Source organism: Oncorhynchus mykiss, chromosome 10 (assembly GCF_057628025.1).
Source record: "Oncorhynchus mykiss isolate SJ-2025 chromosome 10, ASM5762802v1, whole genome shotgun sequence".
In the NCBI taxonomy this organism is placed as follows: domain Eukaryota; kingdom Metazoa; phylum Chordata; class Actinopteri; order Salmoniformes; family Salmonidae; genus Oncorhynchus; species Oncorhynchus mykiss.
This window is the reverse complement of record NC_143031.1, coordinates 16,904,989-16,923,785: the sequence shown is the minus strand read 5'-3', so window position 1 is coordinate 16,923,785 and position 18,797 is coordinate 16,904,989. Positions and strand designations below refer to the sequence as shown.

Here is an 18,797-nt window from a genome sequence, read left to right as displayed (position 1 = left end):
TTGTGTTTACCCTGTCCCACAGACCAGGTTCCCAGAATACGAAGGCAGACGCACTGTACCGACTGTATGACACAGAGGAGCGGCTCATGGATAAGACTCCCATACTCCCGGCCTCTTGCCTGGTAGCGCCGGTCAGGTGGGAGCTGGACGCAAACATTGAGCAGGCGCTGCGTACAGAGCCCGCTCCCCTCCAGTGTCCGGTCGGGCGTATGTACATTCCATCTGCTGTCCGTGACCAGTTGATCTATTGGGCCCACACGTCACCCTCCTCTGGGGATCGGTCGGACGGTGCACTGTCTGACTGGGAAGTACTGGTGGCCCACCTTGGCTAAGGTGAGGATCTATGTTTCCCCCTGCTCGGTGTGTGCCCAGTGTAAGGCTCCGAAACAGCTGCCCAGAGGTAAGCAACACCCCTTACCCCTTACTCGCAACACCCCGAGAGTAACGGGCAGGTAGAGAGAGTCAACCAGGATGTGGGCAGGTTTCTGTGGTCCCATTGCCAGGACCGGCCGGGGGAGTGGGCGGTGTTTGTGCCCTGGGCCGAGATGGAACAGAACTAGCTTTGCCACTCCTACACTAACTTCTCCCCCTTTCAGTGCGCATTGGGGTACCAGCTAGTTCTGGCGCCATGGCATCAGGGTCAGACCGAGGCTCCTGCTGTGGACGACTGGTTCAGGTGTGCGGAGGAGACATGGGAGGCCGCCCATGTACATCTTCAGTGAGCCGCGCTTTGCCAGAAAGACAGCAAGGACCGTCACCGCAGTGAGACCCCGGTGTTCGCAACGGGGGACCGGGTCTGGTTCTCGACCCAAAACCTGCCCCTCCAGCTGCCCTGCCGGAAGCTGGGTCCGCGGTTTGTTGGGCCCTTCAAAGTCCTGAGGAGGGTGAATGAGGTGTGTTTCAGATTACACCTTCCCTCTGATTATCCTATTAATCCCTCGTTCCATGTGTCTCTCCTCAGGCCGGGGGTGGCTGGTCCGCTCCAGGAATCTGAGATGCGCGAGGTCCCTCTGCCCACTTTGGACATCGAGGGGCCCCTGGAGTACTCCGTTCGCTCCATCCTGGATTCGAGTCATCAGGCAGGGGGCCTTCAGTACCTTGTTGAGTGGGAGGGGTACGGTCCGGAGGAGATGTGCTGGGGTACGGTTGTCGATGTTTTGGACGCCGAACTGCTGCGGGAGTTTCACCGTCGCTGGCCGGATCGCCCTGCGCCTCGCCCTCCGGGTCATCCCCGAGGCCGGTGTCGTCGCGCCGCTGGAGCCACGCGTCAAGGGGGGGTACTGTCACGACTTCCGCCAAAGTCGGCTCCTCTCCTTGTTTGGGCAACGTTCGGCAATCGACATCACCGGCTTTCTAGCCATCTCCGCTCCATTTCTCATATGTCAATTTGTTTTGTCTTGTTCCATACACACCTGGTTTTCATTCCCCAATCAATCTACATGTATTTAGTCCTCTGTTACCCATCATGTCTTTGTGTGTGATTATTTTTGTCAGGCACTGCACTTTTGTTATAGACCGTGTTTGTGGCAATAGTATGTTTTATGTGCTGTCGTTGTTGACCGGTATTAAAGTGCGCCTGTTTAATATACTCCGCTCTCCTGCACTTGACTTCGCCTCCCATATACACGCCTAACAGTATGTATGTAAGTACTTTGATGTAAATTTCTACAGTACAGTAAGCGCTCTGTACCCAAGGGTGATACTGTGCATTTAAAAAAATGTATTTTTTTTTAAATTGCTTGTTATTTTTGAGAAGTCTTTTATTTTTTTCATGGCTCTGCTTCCTTCTCAGTGGAAACAGAACGAGCTGGAAGGATCAATGCACAAGAGGGGCGCGAGGCCACAGGCCTTCAGGACTGATTGCATATAGTGGATAAGAGCAGTGCAGGAATAATGGGGGAGGGGGAAATAATAGCCAGATGCAGATTGGCTATGTCCACCAGGCCCCTGGGCACCTCACAAAGACACACACACAGGCACACAAAGACACACACACACACACACACACACACACACATACCTAGGATCACACCCAAACACACACACACTCTCGATCTCTCACACAGCCACACACACACACACACAGCCACACACACACACACACACACACGCACGCACGCACACACACACACACACACACACACTCTCTTACTTCACAGCAGATCACTCTGCCATCTAAAGTAAGAAGAGTGCTTCATCAAGCTGAAAGAAGCAGCTCGGTCTCCCCCAGGAGTCTGCTAGCCTTCACTAAAAAAGCCCCATACATTTATATTCACCAGAGGTATCTATCTCTTTATTACAATGTCCCCATTAGCAACTTCATAGGTTGTTTTGACTGAAGGCTCCACTGGAAGAGAACATGATAGGTGAGCTAAATGGGGATAAGTTGTGTGACTGTGACTGTGAGCCCATTTTTGACATTACATTCATCACTTCATTGTCAATAGCTATGTTTCCATCCAATTTGAGACAGATTTTCATGTGAGTATTCTAAAATATCCATAAACAATATGCAAGTGTTTCCACCAGAGAAGTGTTTCCATGAAATATATTTTTTTGCAGATAAAAGGTTGTGCGTAGTGCACATACAGTGGGGAGAACAAGTATTTGATAGACTGCCGATTTTGCAGGTTTTCCTACTTACAAAGAATGTAGAGGTCTGTAATTTGTATCATAGGTACACTTCAACTGTGAGAGACGGAATCTAAAACAAATCTAATTTTACCCCTGATGTCCTTACACAGCTCTCTGGTCTTAGCCATTGTGGAGAGGTTAGAGTCTGTTTGATTGAGTGTGTGGACAGGTGTCTTTCATACAGGCAAAGAGTTCAAACAGGTGCAGTTAATACAGGTAATGAGTGGAGAACAGGAGGGCTTCTTAAAGAAAAACTAACAGGTCTGTGAGAGCCGGAATTCTTACTGGTTGGTAGGTGATCAAATACTTATGTCATGCAATAAAATGCAAATTAATTACTTAAAAATCATACAATGTGATTTTCTGGATTTTTGTTTTAGATTCCGTCTCTCGCAGTTGAAGTGTACCCATGATAAAAATTACAGACCTCTACATGCTTTGTAAGTAGGAAAACCTACAAAATCGGCAGTGTATCAAATAGTTGTTCTCCCCACTGTAAATGTCCCCACTCTGGCCTTGGCACATGCACTCTAGCCAACAGCTTGCAGATACAGTGTGGGTAGGCTACCAGCAGTTGAAGTCAGAAGTTTACATACTTCTTAGCCAAATACATTTCAACTCAGTTTTTCACAATTCCTGACATTTAATTCTCGTAAAAATTCCCTGTCTTAGGTCAGTTAGGATCACCACTTTATTTTAAGAATGTGAAATGTCAGAATAAGAGGAGATAGAATAATTTATATTAGCTTTTATTTCTTTCATCACATTCCCAGTGGGTCAGAAGTTTACATACACTCGATTAGTATTTGGTGGCATTGCCTTTAAATTGTTGAACTTGGTTCAAACGTTTCACGTAGCCTTCCACAAGCTTCCCACAATAAGTTGGGTGAATTTTGGCCCATTCCTCCTGACAATGCTTGTGTAACTGAGTCAACAAGGCCTCCTTGCTCGCACACACTTTTTCAGTTCTGCCCACAAATTTTCAATAGGATTGAGGTCAGGGCTTTGTGATGGCCACTCCAATACCTTGACTTTGTTGTTCTTAAGCCATTTTACAACAACTTTGGAAGTATGTTTGGCATCATTGTCCATTTGGAAGACCCACTTGCGACCATTCTTCAACAAGACTGATGTCTTGAGATGTTGCTTCAATATATCCACATGATTTTCTCTCCTCGTGATGCCATTTTTTTTGTGAAGTGCACCAGTCCCTCCTGCAGCAAAGCACCCCCACAACATGATGCTGCCACCCCCGTGCTTCACGGTTGGGATGGTGTTCTTCGGCTTAAAAGCCTCCCCCTTTTTCCTCCAAACATAACGATGGTCATTATGGCCAAACAGTTATATTTTTCTTTCATCAGACCAGAGGACATTTCTACAAAAAGTCCACTCGTTTTACTGTGGATATAGATAATTTTGTACCTGTTTCCTCCAGCATCTTCACAGGGTCCTTTGCTGTTGTTCTGGGATTGATTTGCACTTTTCACACCAAAGTACCTTAATCTCTAGGAGACAGAACACTTCTCCTACCTGAGCGGTATGACGGCTGCGTGGTCCCATGGTGTTTATACTTGCGTACTATTGTTTGTACAGATGAACGTGGTCCCTTCAGGCGTTTGGAAACTGCTCCCACGGATGAACCAGACTTGTGGAGGTCTACAATTAGCTGATTTCTTTTGATTTCCCAATGATGTCAAGCAAAGAAGCACTGCGTTTGAAGATATGCCTTGAAATAAATCTACAGGTACACCTCTAATTGACTCAAATTATGTCAATTAGCCTATCAGAAGCTTCTGAAACTATGACATCATTTTCTGGAATTTCCCAAGCTGTTAACCTGCACAGTCAACTTAGTGTATGTAAACTTCTGACGCACTGGAATTGTGATACAGTGAATTATAACTGAAATAATCTATCTGTAAACAATTGTTGCAGAAATGACTTGTGTCATGCACAAGGTTGATGTCCTAACCGACTTGCCAAAACTGTAGTTTGTTATTATCAAGAAATTTGTGGAGTGGATGAAAAATTAGTTTTAATGACTCCAACCTAATTGTATGTAAACTTCCAACTTCGACTGTACATTATGCAATTATTGCGGATATGACCAATATTATTTTTATTTATCAAACGGCAGCCAAGCATCGATCATGGTTAAAAAATAATATGCCCCAATTAGAGGCAACGATTACCAGCTGCCTCTAATTGGGAACCATTCAAAATCAATAACATAGAAAACCAATGACTAGAACACCCCCTTAGTCACGCTCTGACCTAAACACCATAGAGAATCAAGGGCTCTCTATGGTCAGGGCGTGACAGTGCCCCCCCCCCCCCCCCCCCCCCCAAAGGTGCTGACTCCGGCGCGGGTCGTAGCCCCCGCCCTGACCACAGATCCGGCCATGGACCTGGTTTGGACGTCGCTCCCGGACTGGGCACCGGCACAGTGGAAAGCTCCGGCCATGGAGCTGGGTTGGACGTCGCTCCCGGACTGGGCACCGGCACAGTGGAAGGCTCCGGCCATGGAGCTGGGTTGGACGCCACGCCCGTACTGGGCACCGGCGCAGAGGAGAGCTCCGGCCATGGAGCTGGGTTGGACAGGACGTACCGGACTGGGGAGTCGCACTGGAGGCCTGGTGCGTGGAGCAGGCACAGGTTACACCGGACTGGTGACCCGCACTTCAGGGCGAGTGCTGGGACCTGGCACAGGACTTTCCCAACGAGTCATAGTGGGACGACCACACAACATATCATCATGTGACTCCTAGTTTACTTATTATATCAATATTTGCGCATAAAGTCGTTTCCACCATAATGTCTCGCATAATTTATCGTCTTTCGGCATTTATAACGTTGTACCGCCTATTAATGTTTCCATCAGCCCAGTCATGGCTCTTTTCATGCGTCAGGTAATTAATCTGCATGAAATGGTTGGATGGAAATATGGTTAGGGATGTTATAGCTTTCATGACAAATGAACAAAGTAATTGTCAGTCATTGACTGAAAAATAAATGTGGCTCTAATGCTTGCCACCCTTCCCACCATTGGAACCATTGGAATGACTTGGATTGAATATTGTAGTCTGCATTTTATTCTAAGCATTTATGAATCTGCATCTGGTCCCATACAAAAAAGACCCCTCCAGGATATTATTTATAAAGACACGAAGACCCCTCTCCCAGTCATTCTCATTATACAGTTCCCCACCTTTCCCTCTTTTCAAACGGTGTGTTAGCCTTCATAAGGTGCATGTACTCACTTTAATTTGTTTTGCCATTCCAGTCCATCTTTCTTTGTTTGCTATCTAATTTGCAAACTCTGCAGGTGTGTTTCAAAGAAAATATGAATCCTGCAACATCAAGCATTATGAATAGAACATCTGTCCAACGTGCAAACGTTTTTCCTGATTATAAGGCATCTGACTGTTAATAAGAAATACGGCCTTCAGGTATCTGCTGTTTTGAACGTAGAACCTAAATTCAAGACGGTTGGAACTGACAGACTGAGGTATACTATATGGACTGACTTTGAAAAGCACGGGCTCTTGATTCCCATGAGAACGCCATTTTTGTTTAACATAGTTATGTTTTGAAGCGTCTAAGTTGTAATTGTTATCTGTGTTGTTTTGTCTGCTGTAGCTCCTGAACAGTATCTTGTACTCCCAAACATTCCTGTCAAACTTTTTCTCTTTGAAAGATAAAAGTGTCATTTTACCATTGCTAGTCTGCTGTCTATTATGGTTGAGCTGCATGTAATTGGAAAGCAGTAAATAAAAACAGCCACGGTAACAATAATTACCCCACTCGTCCCTGTTACTGAGCTCTTCAACAATGTTTGGTAAAAAAAAGAGTGCCATTTCTTTCAACAAAGTAGGCCCCATCAATCCATCAGCAATGAGGAAGAAACAGAAACACAATGATATGGACCAGACGTCCTCCAAAAGATGAAGAAGATATCGCTAACGACATGGGAAAGAGAGGCCATTCAAGAAAGCAAACAAGAGATGTTCCAGACTTTGAAGCGTATGTCTAATGGCTTGTCAGCCTGTTTCTTTGGTCAACCTCCATTTGCTGCCATTTCCTCGGCTAATGAGTCAGTGTTGTGTCGACAACTTCAACTCCCAGCCATTTGTAAGATGGTTCCGCACTGCTCATACATCGTCAAAGTCGACTCTGGAGTGGAACAGGGGCAGGTGATACTGTATTTGTATGTATTATGCATCCCCATTAGCTGCTGCCAAAGCAGAAGCTACTCTTCCTGGGGTCCAGCAAAATTGAGGCAGTTTATACAATTTTAAAAACATTACAATACATTCACAGATTTCACCACACACTGTGTGCCCTCAGGCCCCAACTCCACCACTACCACATATCTACAGTACTAAATCCATGTGTATATATAGTGCGTGTGTGTGTGTGTGTGTGTGTGTGTGTGTGTGTGTGTGTGTGTGTGTGTGTGTGTGTGTGTGTGTGTGTGTGTGTGTGTGCCTGTGTCTGTGTCTGTGTCTGTGTCTGTGTCTGTGCCAAGGTTTGTGTTGCTTCACAGTCCCCGCTGTTCCATAAGATGTTTTTTTAATCTGTTTTTTAAATCTAATTGTAATGCTTGCGTCAGTTATTTGATGTGGAATAGGGTTCCATGTAGTCATGGCTCTATATAATACTGTGTGCCTCCCATAGTCTGTTCTGTACTTGGGGACTGTGAGGAGACCTCTTGTGGCATGTCTTGTGGGGTATGCATGTGTGTCCGAGCTGTGTGCCAGTAGTTTAGACAGACCGATCGGTGCATTCATGTCAATACCTCTCATAAATAAAAGCAGCGATGAAGTCAATCTCTCCTCCACTCTCAGCCATGAGATTGACATGCACATTATTAATATTAGCTCTCTGTGAACATCCAAGGGCCAGCCGTGCTGCCCTGTTCTGAGCCAAATGCAATTTTCCTAAGTCCTTTTTTGTGGCACCTGACCACATGACTGAACAGTAGTCAAGGTGTGACAAAACTGGGGCCTGTAGGACCTGCCTTGTTGATAGTGTTGTTAAGAAGGCAGAGAACTGCTTTCTTATAGACAGACTTCAAATAAAATAAAATAAAATGTATTTATATAGCCCTTCTTACATCAGCTGATATCTCAAAGTGCTGTACAGAAACCCAGCCTAAAACCCAAACAGCAAGCAATGCAGGTGTAGAATCACGGTGTCTAGGAAAAACTCCCTAGAAAGGCCAAAACCTAGGCAGAAACCTAAAGAGGAACCAGGCTATGTGGGGTGGCCAGTCCTCATCTGGCTGTGCTGGGTGGAGATTATAACAGAACATGTCCAAGATGTTCAAATACTCATAAATGACCAGCATGGTCAAATAATAAAAATCACAGGCAGAACAGTTGAAACTGGAGCGGCAGCACAGCCAGGTGGACAGGGGACAGCAAGGAGTCATCATGTCAGGTAGTCCTGAGGCATGGTCCTGGGTCTCAGGTCCTCCAAGAGAGAGAAAGAAAGAGAGAAAGAGAGAATTAGAGAGAGCATACTTAAATTCACACAGGACACCGGATAGGACAGGAGAAGTACTCCAGACATAACAAACTGACCCTAGCCCCCCGACACATAAACTACTGCAGCATAAATACTGGAGGCTGAGACAGGATGGGGACTTCTCCCCATCTTAGCTACTACTGCATCAATATGTTTTTACCATGACAGTTTACAATCTAGGGTTACTCCAAGCAGTTTAGTCATCTCAACTTGCTCAATTTCCACAGTATTTATTACAAGATTTAATTATGGTTAAGGATTTAGTTTTGTTCCAAATACAATGCTTTTAGTTTTAGAAATATTTAGAGCTAACGTATTCCTTGCCACCCACTCTGAAACTAACTGCAGCTCTTTGTTGAGTGTTGCAGTCATTTCAGTAGCTGTAGTAACTGACGTGTATAGTGTTGAGTCATCTGCAGTAGAATCAAAATACATCCTGGCTTTACTCAAAGACAGTGGCATGTCGTTAGTAAAAATTGAAAAAAGCAAGGGGCCTAAACAGCTACCCTGGGGAATTCCTGATTCTAACTGGATTACATTTGAGAGGCTTCCATTAACTTCTTATGGCTGCAATCCCGTTGACGGGAGCGATCTGACAACAGCCAGTCAAAGTTAACATTCCTAAAACATACATGTGTCATTGTCAATCCCATCAAAGTTCCTACAGTAATTTTGCAGTGTAACTGCAGTTACTGCATCCAAAATACCACAGTCTACTGCAGGTACTGCACTTTTACTGCAGTTTTAAAATGGCAATCTTTTTTTGTAACGGTAGTGCACTTCTGTAGCTAGCACACTGTGCTCATAAAAAGGTGTTTGGATGAAAAAACTCACCCTGATTTATTTTCCTAATATAAAAGTGTTTCTTCAATATATAGCGAGTAGTTTAAGACTTAACCTCAGGATGTTCATTTTTCAGTGGCTGCTTTATATTTCGTACCGTTATCTGGATTATTTATTTTCCACAGAGCTGGGAGTAAATTGTTAATATTTGACCTGTAATGTTAGAGCAAAGCTTCCCACAAGGCCTTTATAAGGGAGGAACGAACATCCCCTTTAACCTTACGGGGAAGTAATGACTGTCCTCTTTAATCCATCACTCTTGTAAATTAAAGTTGATTAAAGTTATTATCAATAATTCACTGGCGAGATTTGTTGAATGTAAAACACATTAAGCTAGACAAATAGATTTTCATAATCTCCCCTTGGCCAAAAGGAATGGAAGTACGTTTTTTTACTCAAGGATGCACTTTCTAAACCTTTTCCTGATAAGTCACAATCAAGGCGACACAAGGTAAAGTGAAGGGGAGTTCCATTAGTTTCTATCAGAGATCTGCAGTGCTTTTTAAGAAAATCACAGAGAGGGTTTTTGGAGGTAGCAGCACAGAAGGGCCCCATCGTTGTACATTTCGGCTGATAATTTCGCTGTGTGATTTGCTTTATAAACAGCCCGAGAAAAGCACAGAGGTACAGTAGCTCACAGCACTTGGGAGCACATTCGGCGCATTCGTCTCAACACTGTTGTTTGTTTCATTTATTTAATTGATGTGTTTGTTACTTTTATCCAGAGCTGTCCTTAATCACAGATATTCTATCAAAAGTTGAGTAAATTGCTAATGTAGCAATTAGCAAGCGAACCGAGGCTCGAATTCATCTTAATGGGAAATATCAGCCTTTACAGAGGAGAGTAATTAACAAGCTCTTTCCGCTATGTTTGTTCTTTGCTTTGTTTTGTTCTTTTATCTCCAATGGAAATTTTACTGAGTGAATCTTTAATTAACCGGTTTAAGCACTGCCATGTGAATATGTCTTACGGGGGTCAGGATAGCATCAAACCCCAACCATAGCATCAATATTTATACAGTTGTTTACAGCCTGCTGCTTGCACTCACACACAACACCCTTTGATTGGGGTCACATGCACATGCACGTGCATACTCATACGCACACACACACACACACACACACACACACACACACACACACACACACCAACAAACAACAAACACATACACACAATCCACCTACGCTATTAGAGGACTCAATCTGGTTTTACAGACACTAAACCATTTTACCATTTCAATTAACCACATGCAGGTTAAACAAATATGTCGTAATGCACTATTTGCGCAAATTCTGCATTGTGACTTTATATTAATTGTGGCCTAGATTCTGTCATCACATCCAGTGTTGGTTATCCCTTCCTCTCTCCCAGTCCAGGGTTTATTAGGTACCGGAATGGAAGAAAAGGGATTACCTGAACTCTTTTTTGTCGTCCGTTGCTAAATGTTTTGAAGCCCTAACGAACATGACCCAGGCACAGCTGTCCTAATATGTAGTCTGGTGTTGGTTTATAGACTGACCCTCTGTTCTCGCCCATGTAGACCTGCCTCTTGTCAACCTGTCGGTGGAGCCCCAGCCCATACTGGAGGGCAACCTAGTGAAGTTTGACTGCTCTGCCAAGGCTAACCCACCCGTCATCCATTACAGGTAAGATAGTACACCTGCACACACACACATGCAAAAGCATTACATCTGCACCTATTTTCTTCTCCGATTTAAGTCTTTAATTTGGGTTACCCAAAATCTCCACTATTTGATGTGCTTATAATGTGTTCAGTAGGCTTGTATCCAAATTAATAGTCTATCTACATTCCTCTCATGCTTATGCATACAGGCTGCATAAGGATTGTTATAGTCTCTCTTTCCAAGTAATGCATCTCTATTGGGGTATAACACAGGAAGCATCCCCATATGTTTCACATTGTCGTAGGCAGTCCGCGGTGGGACAGGTGGTTAGTCGACGTAAAAAAGTGTGTCAAATGTACCCAGAGGTCACCTTAGACCGTAACTCCCTGCCAGCAGCTGGCATCTCATTGATAATAGATGGGCGGGGGTCCCTGAGACTGTGGCACACATCACTGCCATCTGCCTATGCCAGTGCAGGGGCGAGCACCAACTGCATTAGGTTGGCACAGAGGGGGCACAGAGTGAACCACAATACACAAGGGTTTCCCGTGGTTTGTACCTAGCCAGTGGGTGGGTGAGGTCCAAAGAGAGAGAGAGAGATGGGAAGGGAAGAGAGGTTGGAGAGAGAATGAGTAGGGGGAGAGAGAGAGGGATGGAGAGAGAGAGAGAGAGAGCGAGAGAGAGAGACGGGGGAGGGAGAGACGGGGGAGGGAGAGAGACGGGGGAGAGAGAGAAAAGGGGAGAGAGAGAAAGGGGGAGAGAGAGTGGAAGGATACAGAGAGGGAGGTGACTGGGTTCTTTGGTCTCTTTGAGGATGGTTAGGCTCTGCCCAGTAAATACACTATAGGCAAAAATCCAGCTGCTGGGAAAGTGTTTGAGTCCACACAATGTTTCTTATAGGTTTAGGGATAATATCACTGTATGATTACTACCATTTATTTGGCTTATATCTCGAAGTGGTTTGGGTTTGGGATATCCCTGTTCCTGGAACATTAATTGTCATGACAATATACAATTATAGTGCATACAATAACTACAAGCTGTCATGAACAACAGAGAGCTTTGACGTGCCATCATCCAGCATATTGCGCTGCAATAAGCAAGTTAGCAACTACAGCAATACTCCAGAAACTACCATTCACCCCTTATTGGTTCCGATATTGCGAAAGGGGACAATCCCCAATATAATCGACAGTAATAGAAAAATGAGTTGTTTATTATTCTGTGTGGCAACACTCCGGGGAATTGCACACTGGTGTTTGAATTTGATTAGACAAGCTTCTCTATTTTAGCATGAAAACAAGAGTAGGGCTACGTGCCTCAGTAAATATCAAAGGCCTGCATATGATTTGGCATTAGCGGTGGTTGGACATTAAATGGAACAAAAATGTTTATGCGAAACAACAGTGGAACATCCCTTTGATGTGAATAGGCCTGGCTGGAGTGATTTTGCCACCTCAACAACAATGCTTTGTGGCTAATAATACAGGTTGACGGGGATGATCTGGCTCATTAGTGGGGGTTGTGAGTATATGCAATTTGTTGTATACCATACAGGTTTGGGGTCAATTCCATTTAAATTCCAGTCAATAATCTACACAAAAACCTATGTAATGTCAAAGTGAAAGATTTTAACTTAAAAAAAGAATAATAAAACATTCACAAATCAAATATAGTTGTTCAAAAGTTTGGGGTCACTTATAAATGTCCTTGTTTTTGAAAGAAAATGAATTTTTCGTCCATTAAAATAACATCAAATTGATCAGAAATACGGTGTAGACATTGTTAATGTTATAAATGACTATTGTAGCTGGAAAAGACAGGTTTTTTAAGAAATATCTACATAGTCGTACAGAGGCCCATTATCAGCAACCATCACTCCTGTGTTCCAATGGCACGCTGTGTTAGCTAATCCAAGTGTATCATTTTAAAAGGTTAATTGATAATTAGAAATCCCTTTGGCAATTATTTTAGCACAGCTGAAAACTGTTGTCCTCATTAAAGAAGCAATAAAACTGGCCTTCTAGTTGAGTATCTAGTTGAGTATCTGGAGCATCAGCATTTGTGGGTTTGATTACAGGCTCAAAATGGCCAGAAACAAATAACTTTCTTCTGAAACTCGTCAGTCTATTCTTGTTCTGATAAATGAAGGCTATTCCATGCGAGAAATTGCCAAGAAACTGAAGATCTCGTACAACGCCGTGTACTACTCCCTTCCCAGAACAAGGCAAACTGGCCCTAACCAAAATAGAAAGAGGAGTGGGAGGCCCAGGTGCACAACAGAGCAAGAGGACAAGTACATTCGAGTGTCTAGTTTGAGAAACAGATGCCTCACAAGTCCTCAACTGGCAGCTTAATTAAATAGTACCCTCAAAACACCAGTCTCAACATCAACAGTGAAGAGGCGACTCCCGGATGCTGACCATCTAGGCAGAGTTGGAAAGAAAAAGACATATCTCAGACTGGCCAATAAAAATAAAATATTAAGATGGCAAAATAACACAGACAATGGACAGAAGAAGATTGGAAGAAAGTGTTATGGACAGACAAACCTAAGTTTGAGGTGTTCGGATCATTGTATATTTTGTCATTGTATATTTGCCATTGTTCAGTTTTTTTCAGTGTGTCACACACTTAGGTTCTTTGTGGCACCTTTTTAAGATGAAAATTATAACATCTGAATAACATACTAAAAATTTGGAAATTTGTACAGGGTAAAAGGGATATTGAAGAATGAAGGCTATTACTCCATTTGGCAATGCCATGCAAATACCCTGTGGACGCCTCCTACAACAGGACCATGACCCAAAGCACAGCTCCAAACTATGCCATAACTATTTAGGGAAGACGCAGCCAGCTGGTATTCTGTCTTTAATGGAGTGGCCAGCGCAGATACCGGATCTCAACCCTATTGAGCTGTTGTGGGAGCAGCTTGACCGTATGGTACGTAAGAAGTGCTCATCAAGCCACTCCAACTTGTGGGAGGTGCTACAGGAAGCATGGGGTGAAATTTCTTCAGATTACCTCAACAAATTGCCAACTAGAATGCCAAAGGTCTGCAAGGCTATAAATGCTGCAAATGGAGGATTATTTGATGAAAGCAAAGTTTGAAGGACACAATTATTATTTCATTTAAAAATATATATTTATAACCTTGTCAACGTCTTGACTATATTTCCTCTTCATTTTGCAACTAATTTCACCAATAAATCCGCTATAATTGAGAATTTCAATAAGCATTTTTCTACGGCTGGCCGTGCTTTCCACCTGGCTACCCCACCCCGATCAACAGCCCTCCACCCCCCACAGCAACTTGCCCAAACCTCCCCCACTTCTCCTTCACCCAAATCCAGATAGCTGATGTTCTGAAAGAGCTGCAAAATCTGGACACCCTACAAATCAGCCGGGCTAGACAATCTGGACCCTCTCTTTCTAAAATGATCTGCCGAAATTGTTGCAACCCCTATTACTAGCCTGTTCAACCTCTCCTTCGTATCGTCTGATATTCCCATAAATTCGAAAGCTGCCGCGGTCATCCCCCTCTTCAAAGAGGGAGACACTCTAGACCCAAACTGCTACAGACCTACATCTAAGGTCTTCGAAAGCCAAGTTAACAAACAGATTACCGACCATTTCGAATCCCACCATTCCTTCTCCGCTATGCAATCTGGTTTCAGAGCTGGTCACGGGTGCATGTCAGCCACGCTCAAGGTCCAAAGGATATCATAACCGCCATCAATAAGAGACAATACTGTGCAGCCATATTCATCGACCTGGCTAAGGCTTTCGACTCTGTCAATGACAACATTCTTAATGGCAGACTCAACAGCCTTGGTTTCTCAAATGATTGCCTCGCCTGATTCACCAACTACTTCTCTGATAGAGTTCAGTGTGTCAAATCGGAGGGCCTGTTGTCCGGACCTCTGGCAGTCTCTATCTTTGTGCCACAGGGATTAATTCTCTGGCCGACTCTCTTCTCTGTACACATCAATGATGTCGCTCTTGCTGCTGGTGATCCTTTGATCCACCTCTATAGAGACGACACCATTCTATATACCTCTGGCCCTTCTTTGGACACTGTGTTAACTTTCCTCCAGACGAGCTTCAATGCCATACAACTCTCCTTCCGTGGCCTCCAACTGCTCTTAAATGCAAGTAAAACTAAATGCATGCTCTTCAACCGATCACTGCCCGCACCTGCCCGCCCATCCAGCATCACTACTCTGGACGGTTCTGACTTAGAATATGTGGACAACTACAAATACCTAGGTGTCTGGTTAGACTGTAAACTCTCCTTCCAGACTCACATTAAACATCTCCAATCCAAAATTAAATCTTGAATCGGCTTCCTATTTCGCAACAAAGCACCCTTCACTCATGCTGCCAAACATACCCTCATAAAACTGACCATCCTACCGATCCCCGACTTCGGCGATGTCATTTACAAAATAGCCTCCCACACTCTACTCAACAAATTTGATGCAGACTATCACAGTGCCATCCATTTTATCACCAAAGCCCCATATACCACCCACCACTGCGACCTGTACACTCTCTTTGGCCCTCGCTTCATACTTGTCGCCAAACTCACTGGCTCCAGGTCATCTGCAAGTCTCTGCTAGGTAAAGCCCCTCCTTATCTCAGCTCACTGGTCACCATAGCAGCACCCACTTGTAGCACGCGCTCCAGCAGGTATATCTCACTGGTCACCCCCAAAGCCCAAATTCTTCCTTTGGCCGCCTCTCCTTCCAGTTCTCTGCTGCCAATGACTGGAATGAACTGCAAAAATCACTAAAGCTGGAGACTCTTACCTCCCTCACTAGCTTTAAGCACCAGCTGTCAGAGCAGCTCACAGATCCCTGCACCTGTACATAGCTCATCTATAAATAGCCCATCCAATCTACCTCATCCCCATACTGTATTTATTTATTTATCTTGCTCCTTTGCACCCCAGTATCTCTACTTGCACATTCATCTTCTGCACATTCTACCATTCCAGTGTTTAATTGCTATATTGTAATTACTTTGCCACAATGGCCTATTTATTGCCTTACCTCTCTTATCCTACCTCATTTGCACATGCTGTATATAGATTTTTCAACTGTATTATTGATTGTATGTTTGTTTATTCCATGTGTAACTCTGTGTTGTTGTATGTGTCAAACTGCTTTGCTTTATCTTGGTCAGGTCGCAGTTGCAAATGAGAACCTGTTCTCAACTAGCCTACATGGTTAAATAAAGGTGAAACAAAATAAAAAATACAAATGTTTTCATGGAAAACAAGGACATTTCCCAAACTTTTGAAAGGTAGTGTAAGTATTCATCCCCTTTGTTTAGGAAAGCCTAAATTAGTTCTGTAGTAACATTTGGCTAAACAAATCACATAATAAGATACATGGACTCACTTTATGTGAAATAACAGGGGATGACAATTTTTTAAGGACTAGCCCTTCCTCTGTCCCCCATACATACAACAACTGTAAGGTCCCTCAGTCAAGTATTGAATTCAATACAAGCACAGATTCAACTACAAAGACCAGGTAGCTTTTCGAAAGCCTCATAAAGAGGGAGAGTGATTGGTAAATGGGTAACAATAGCAAATCAGACATTGAATATCTCTTTAAGCATGGTCAAGTTAATAATTATGCTGTGGATTATGTATTACACCACCCAGACACATCAATGTGTCACGGATCCCTACATAACTGTCATTACGCACACCTGGTCCCTATTCCCATTTGATTAGTAATTGTATAAGTGTGCCCTTTGTTCACCATTGTCCTGTCGATTATTGTTACAATGTCCATTGGTGCGTGTGAGTACCTGTGCTGTGTGTTTTAGGCTTTTGTGCCCTTGTGGATTGTGCAGATGATACGTCCCATGCGTTAATCATTGTGCGCGTGTGTTATTTATTCAATATACTCCTCGCTCTTTTGTTTGGGATTCCACCCTGTGTTTTTGTTGCATGTTTGTTTGGTCTTCGTCCCCGTTCCTTTACGCGGCACGCCATAATTTGGGCTGAATAAAAAAAACTATTACGCATTCCTGCGCCTGTCTCCCGAATCCCTTCATGCCATCATGGCACAAAGATATAGTCGTCCTTCTGAACATAGCTGCAGAACAGTAATGAAACTGCTCAGGGATGTAACCATGAGGTCAATAGTGATTATAAAACAGCTACAGAGTTCAATAGTTGTGATGGGAGAAAACTGAGGATGGATCAACAATATTGTAGTGACTCCACAATAATGACCTGAATGACAAGGTGAACAGAAGAATACAAATATACAGAAAATATCCAACTTGAATGCAACAAGGCACTAAAGTAATTCTGCAAAAAACACAGTAAAGGAATAGACTTTTTGACACAATACTAAGCCTTACGGTTGGGGCAAATTCCACAAAACACATCACTGAGTAACTGCCTCCTTTTTTTCAAGCATGTTGGTGGCTGCATCATTGTATGGGTATGCTTGACATCGGCAACGACTGGGGAGTTATTCAGGATAAAAATAAACAGGATGGAGCTAAGCACAGGCAAAATCCTAGAGGAAAACCTGCTTCAGTCTGCATTACACCAGAGACTGGGGGAGGAATTCACCTTTCATCAGGACAATAACCTACAACACAAGGCCAAATCTACACTGGGGTTGCTTACCAAGAAGACATTGAATGTTCCTGAGTGGCCAAGTTACAGTTTTTACTTAAATCTTCTTGAAAATGTGTGGCAAGACTTGAAAATGTCTGTTTAGCCATGATCCCCACCATCTTGACTGAGCTTGACATTTTTTTAAAGAATAATAGGCAATTATTGCACAATCCATGGAAATCTCTTAGAGACTTTCCCAAAGAAGATTCAGTTATAATCGATGCGAAGGGATTTTCTGACATGTCATTGACTCAGGGAACTGAAAACGTATGCAATGACTATATTTTAGTTATTACATGTTTATTCATCTTTAAAACATTTTAGAATGTTTCTGGATTATTGACAAAAAAATACAATTATATCAAAATTGTAACAAATTAGAATGTGAAGAAATCCAAGGTATGCTTTTGCAAGGCACTGTAAATTAGGAAAATGTGTAATTGTACTTAGAATTAGGTATACTTTCTGAATTGACTGGAATTGGAATTTAAATGGAATTGACCCAAACCCTGGTACCATACTGCTTGTGAACATTTGCCATTGTTGTATTCCCCACAAATGGTAGCGTTGTCATTGTAAGAAACGTCCTCTCACTGTCACGTGTCCCTGAACAAAGGGGGATCAAAATTAAAAGTAACAGTCAGTATCTGGTGTGGCCACCAGCTGCATTAAGTACTGCAGTGCATCTCCTCCTCATGGACTGCACCAGATTTGCCCGTTCTTGCTGTGAGATATTACCCCACTCTTCCACCAAGGCACCTGAAGTTTCCAGACATTTCTGGGGGGAATGGCCCTAGCCCTCACCCTCCGATCTAACAGGTCCCAGAGATGCTCAATGGGATTGAGATCCGGGCTCTTCGCTGGCCATGGCAGAACACTGACATTCCTGTCTTGCAGGAAATCACGCACAGAACGAGCAGTATGGCTGGTGGCATTGTCATGCTGGAGAGTCATGTCAGGATGAGCCTGCAGGAAGGGTACCACGTGAGGGAGGAAGATGTCTTCCCTGTAGCTCACAGCTTTGAGATTGCCTGCAATGACAATAAGCTCAGTCCGATGATGCTGTGACACACAACGCCACAGACCATGACGGACCCTCCACCTCCAAATCAATTACACTCCAGAGTACAGGCCTCGGTGTAACGCTCCTTCCTTCGACAATAAACGCGAATCCGACCACCAACCCTGGTGAGACAAAACCGCAACTCGTCAGTGAAGATAACGTTTTGCCAGTCCTGTCTGTCCAGCGACAGTGGGTTTGTGCCCATATTTGACGTTGTTGCCAATGATGTCTGATGAGGACCTGCCTTACAACAGGCCTACAACAGTCCAGCCTCTCTCAGCCTATTGCGGACAGTCTGAGCACTGATGGAGGGATTGTGTGTTCTGGCGTAACTCGGGCAGTTGTTGTTGCCATCCTGTAACTTTTCCTGCAGGTGTGATGTTCGGATGTGCCGTTTCCAGGTGTTGTACTGTGCAGGTGTTGTTACACGTGGTGTGCCACTGCGAGGATGAT

The 18,797-nt window shown here is 43.8% G+C and overlaps 1 protein-coding gene across 1 annotated transcript in view; it reads left to right on the top strand.

The window, feature by feature from the left end:
* kirrel3a (kirre like nephrin family adhesion molecule 3a) overlaps positions 1-18,797 on the top strand; it is a 275,985-nt gene that overhangs the window by 210,423 nt on the left and 46,765 nt on the right. Inside the window, exon 6 of the mRNA XM_021617614.3 lies at positions 10,548-10,653. Coding sequence (XP_021473289.3) covers positions 10,548-10,653 — 106 coding nt within the window. The remainder of the gene's footprint in view (positions 1-10,547; positions 10,654-18,797) is intronic.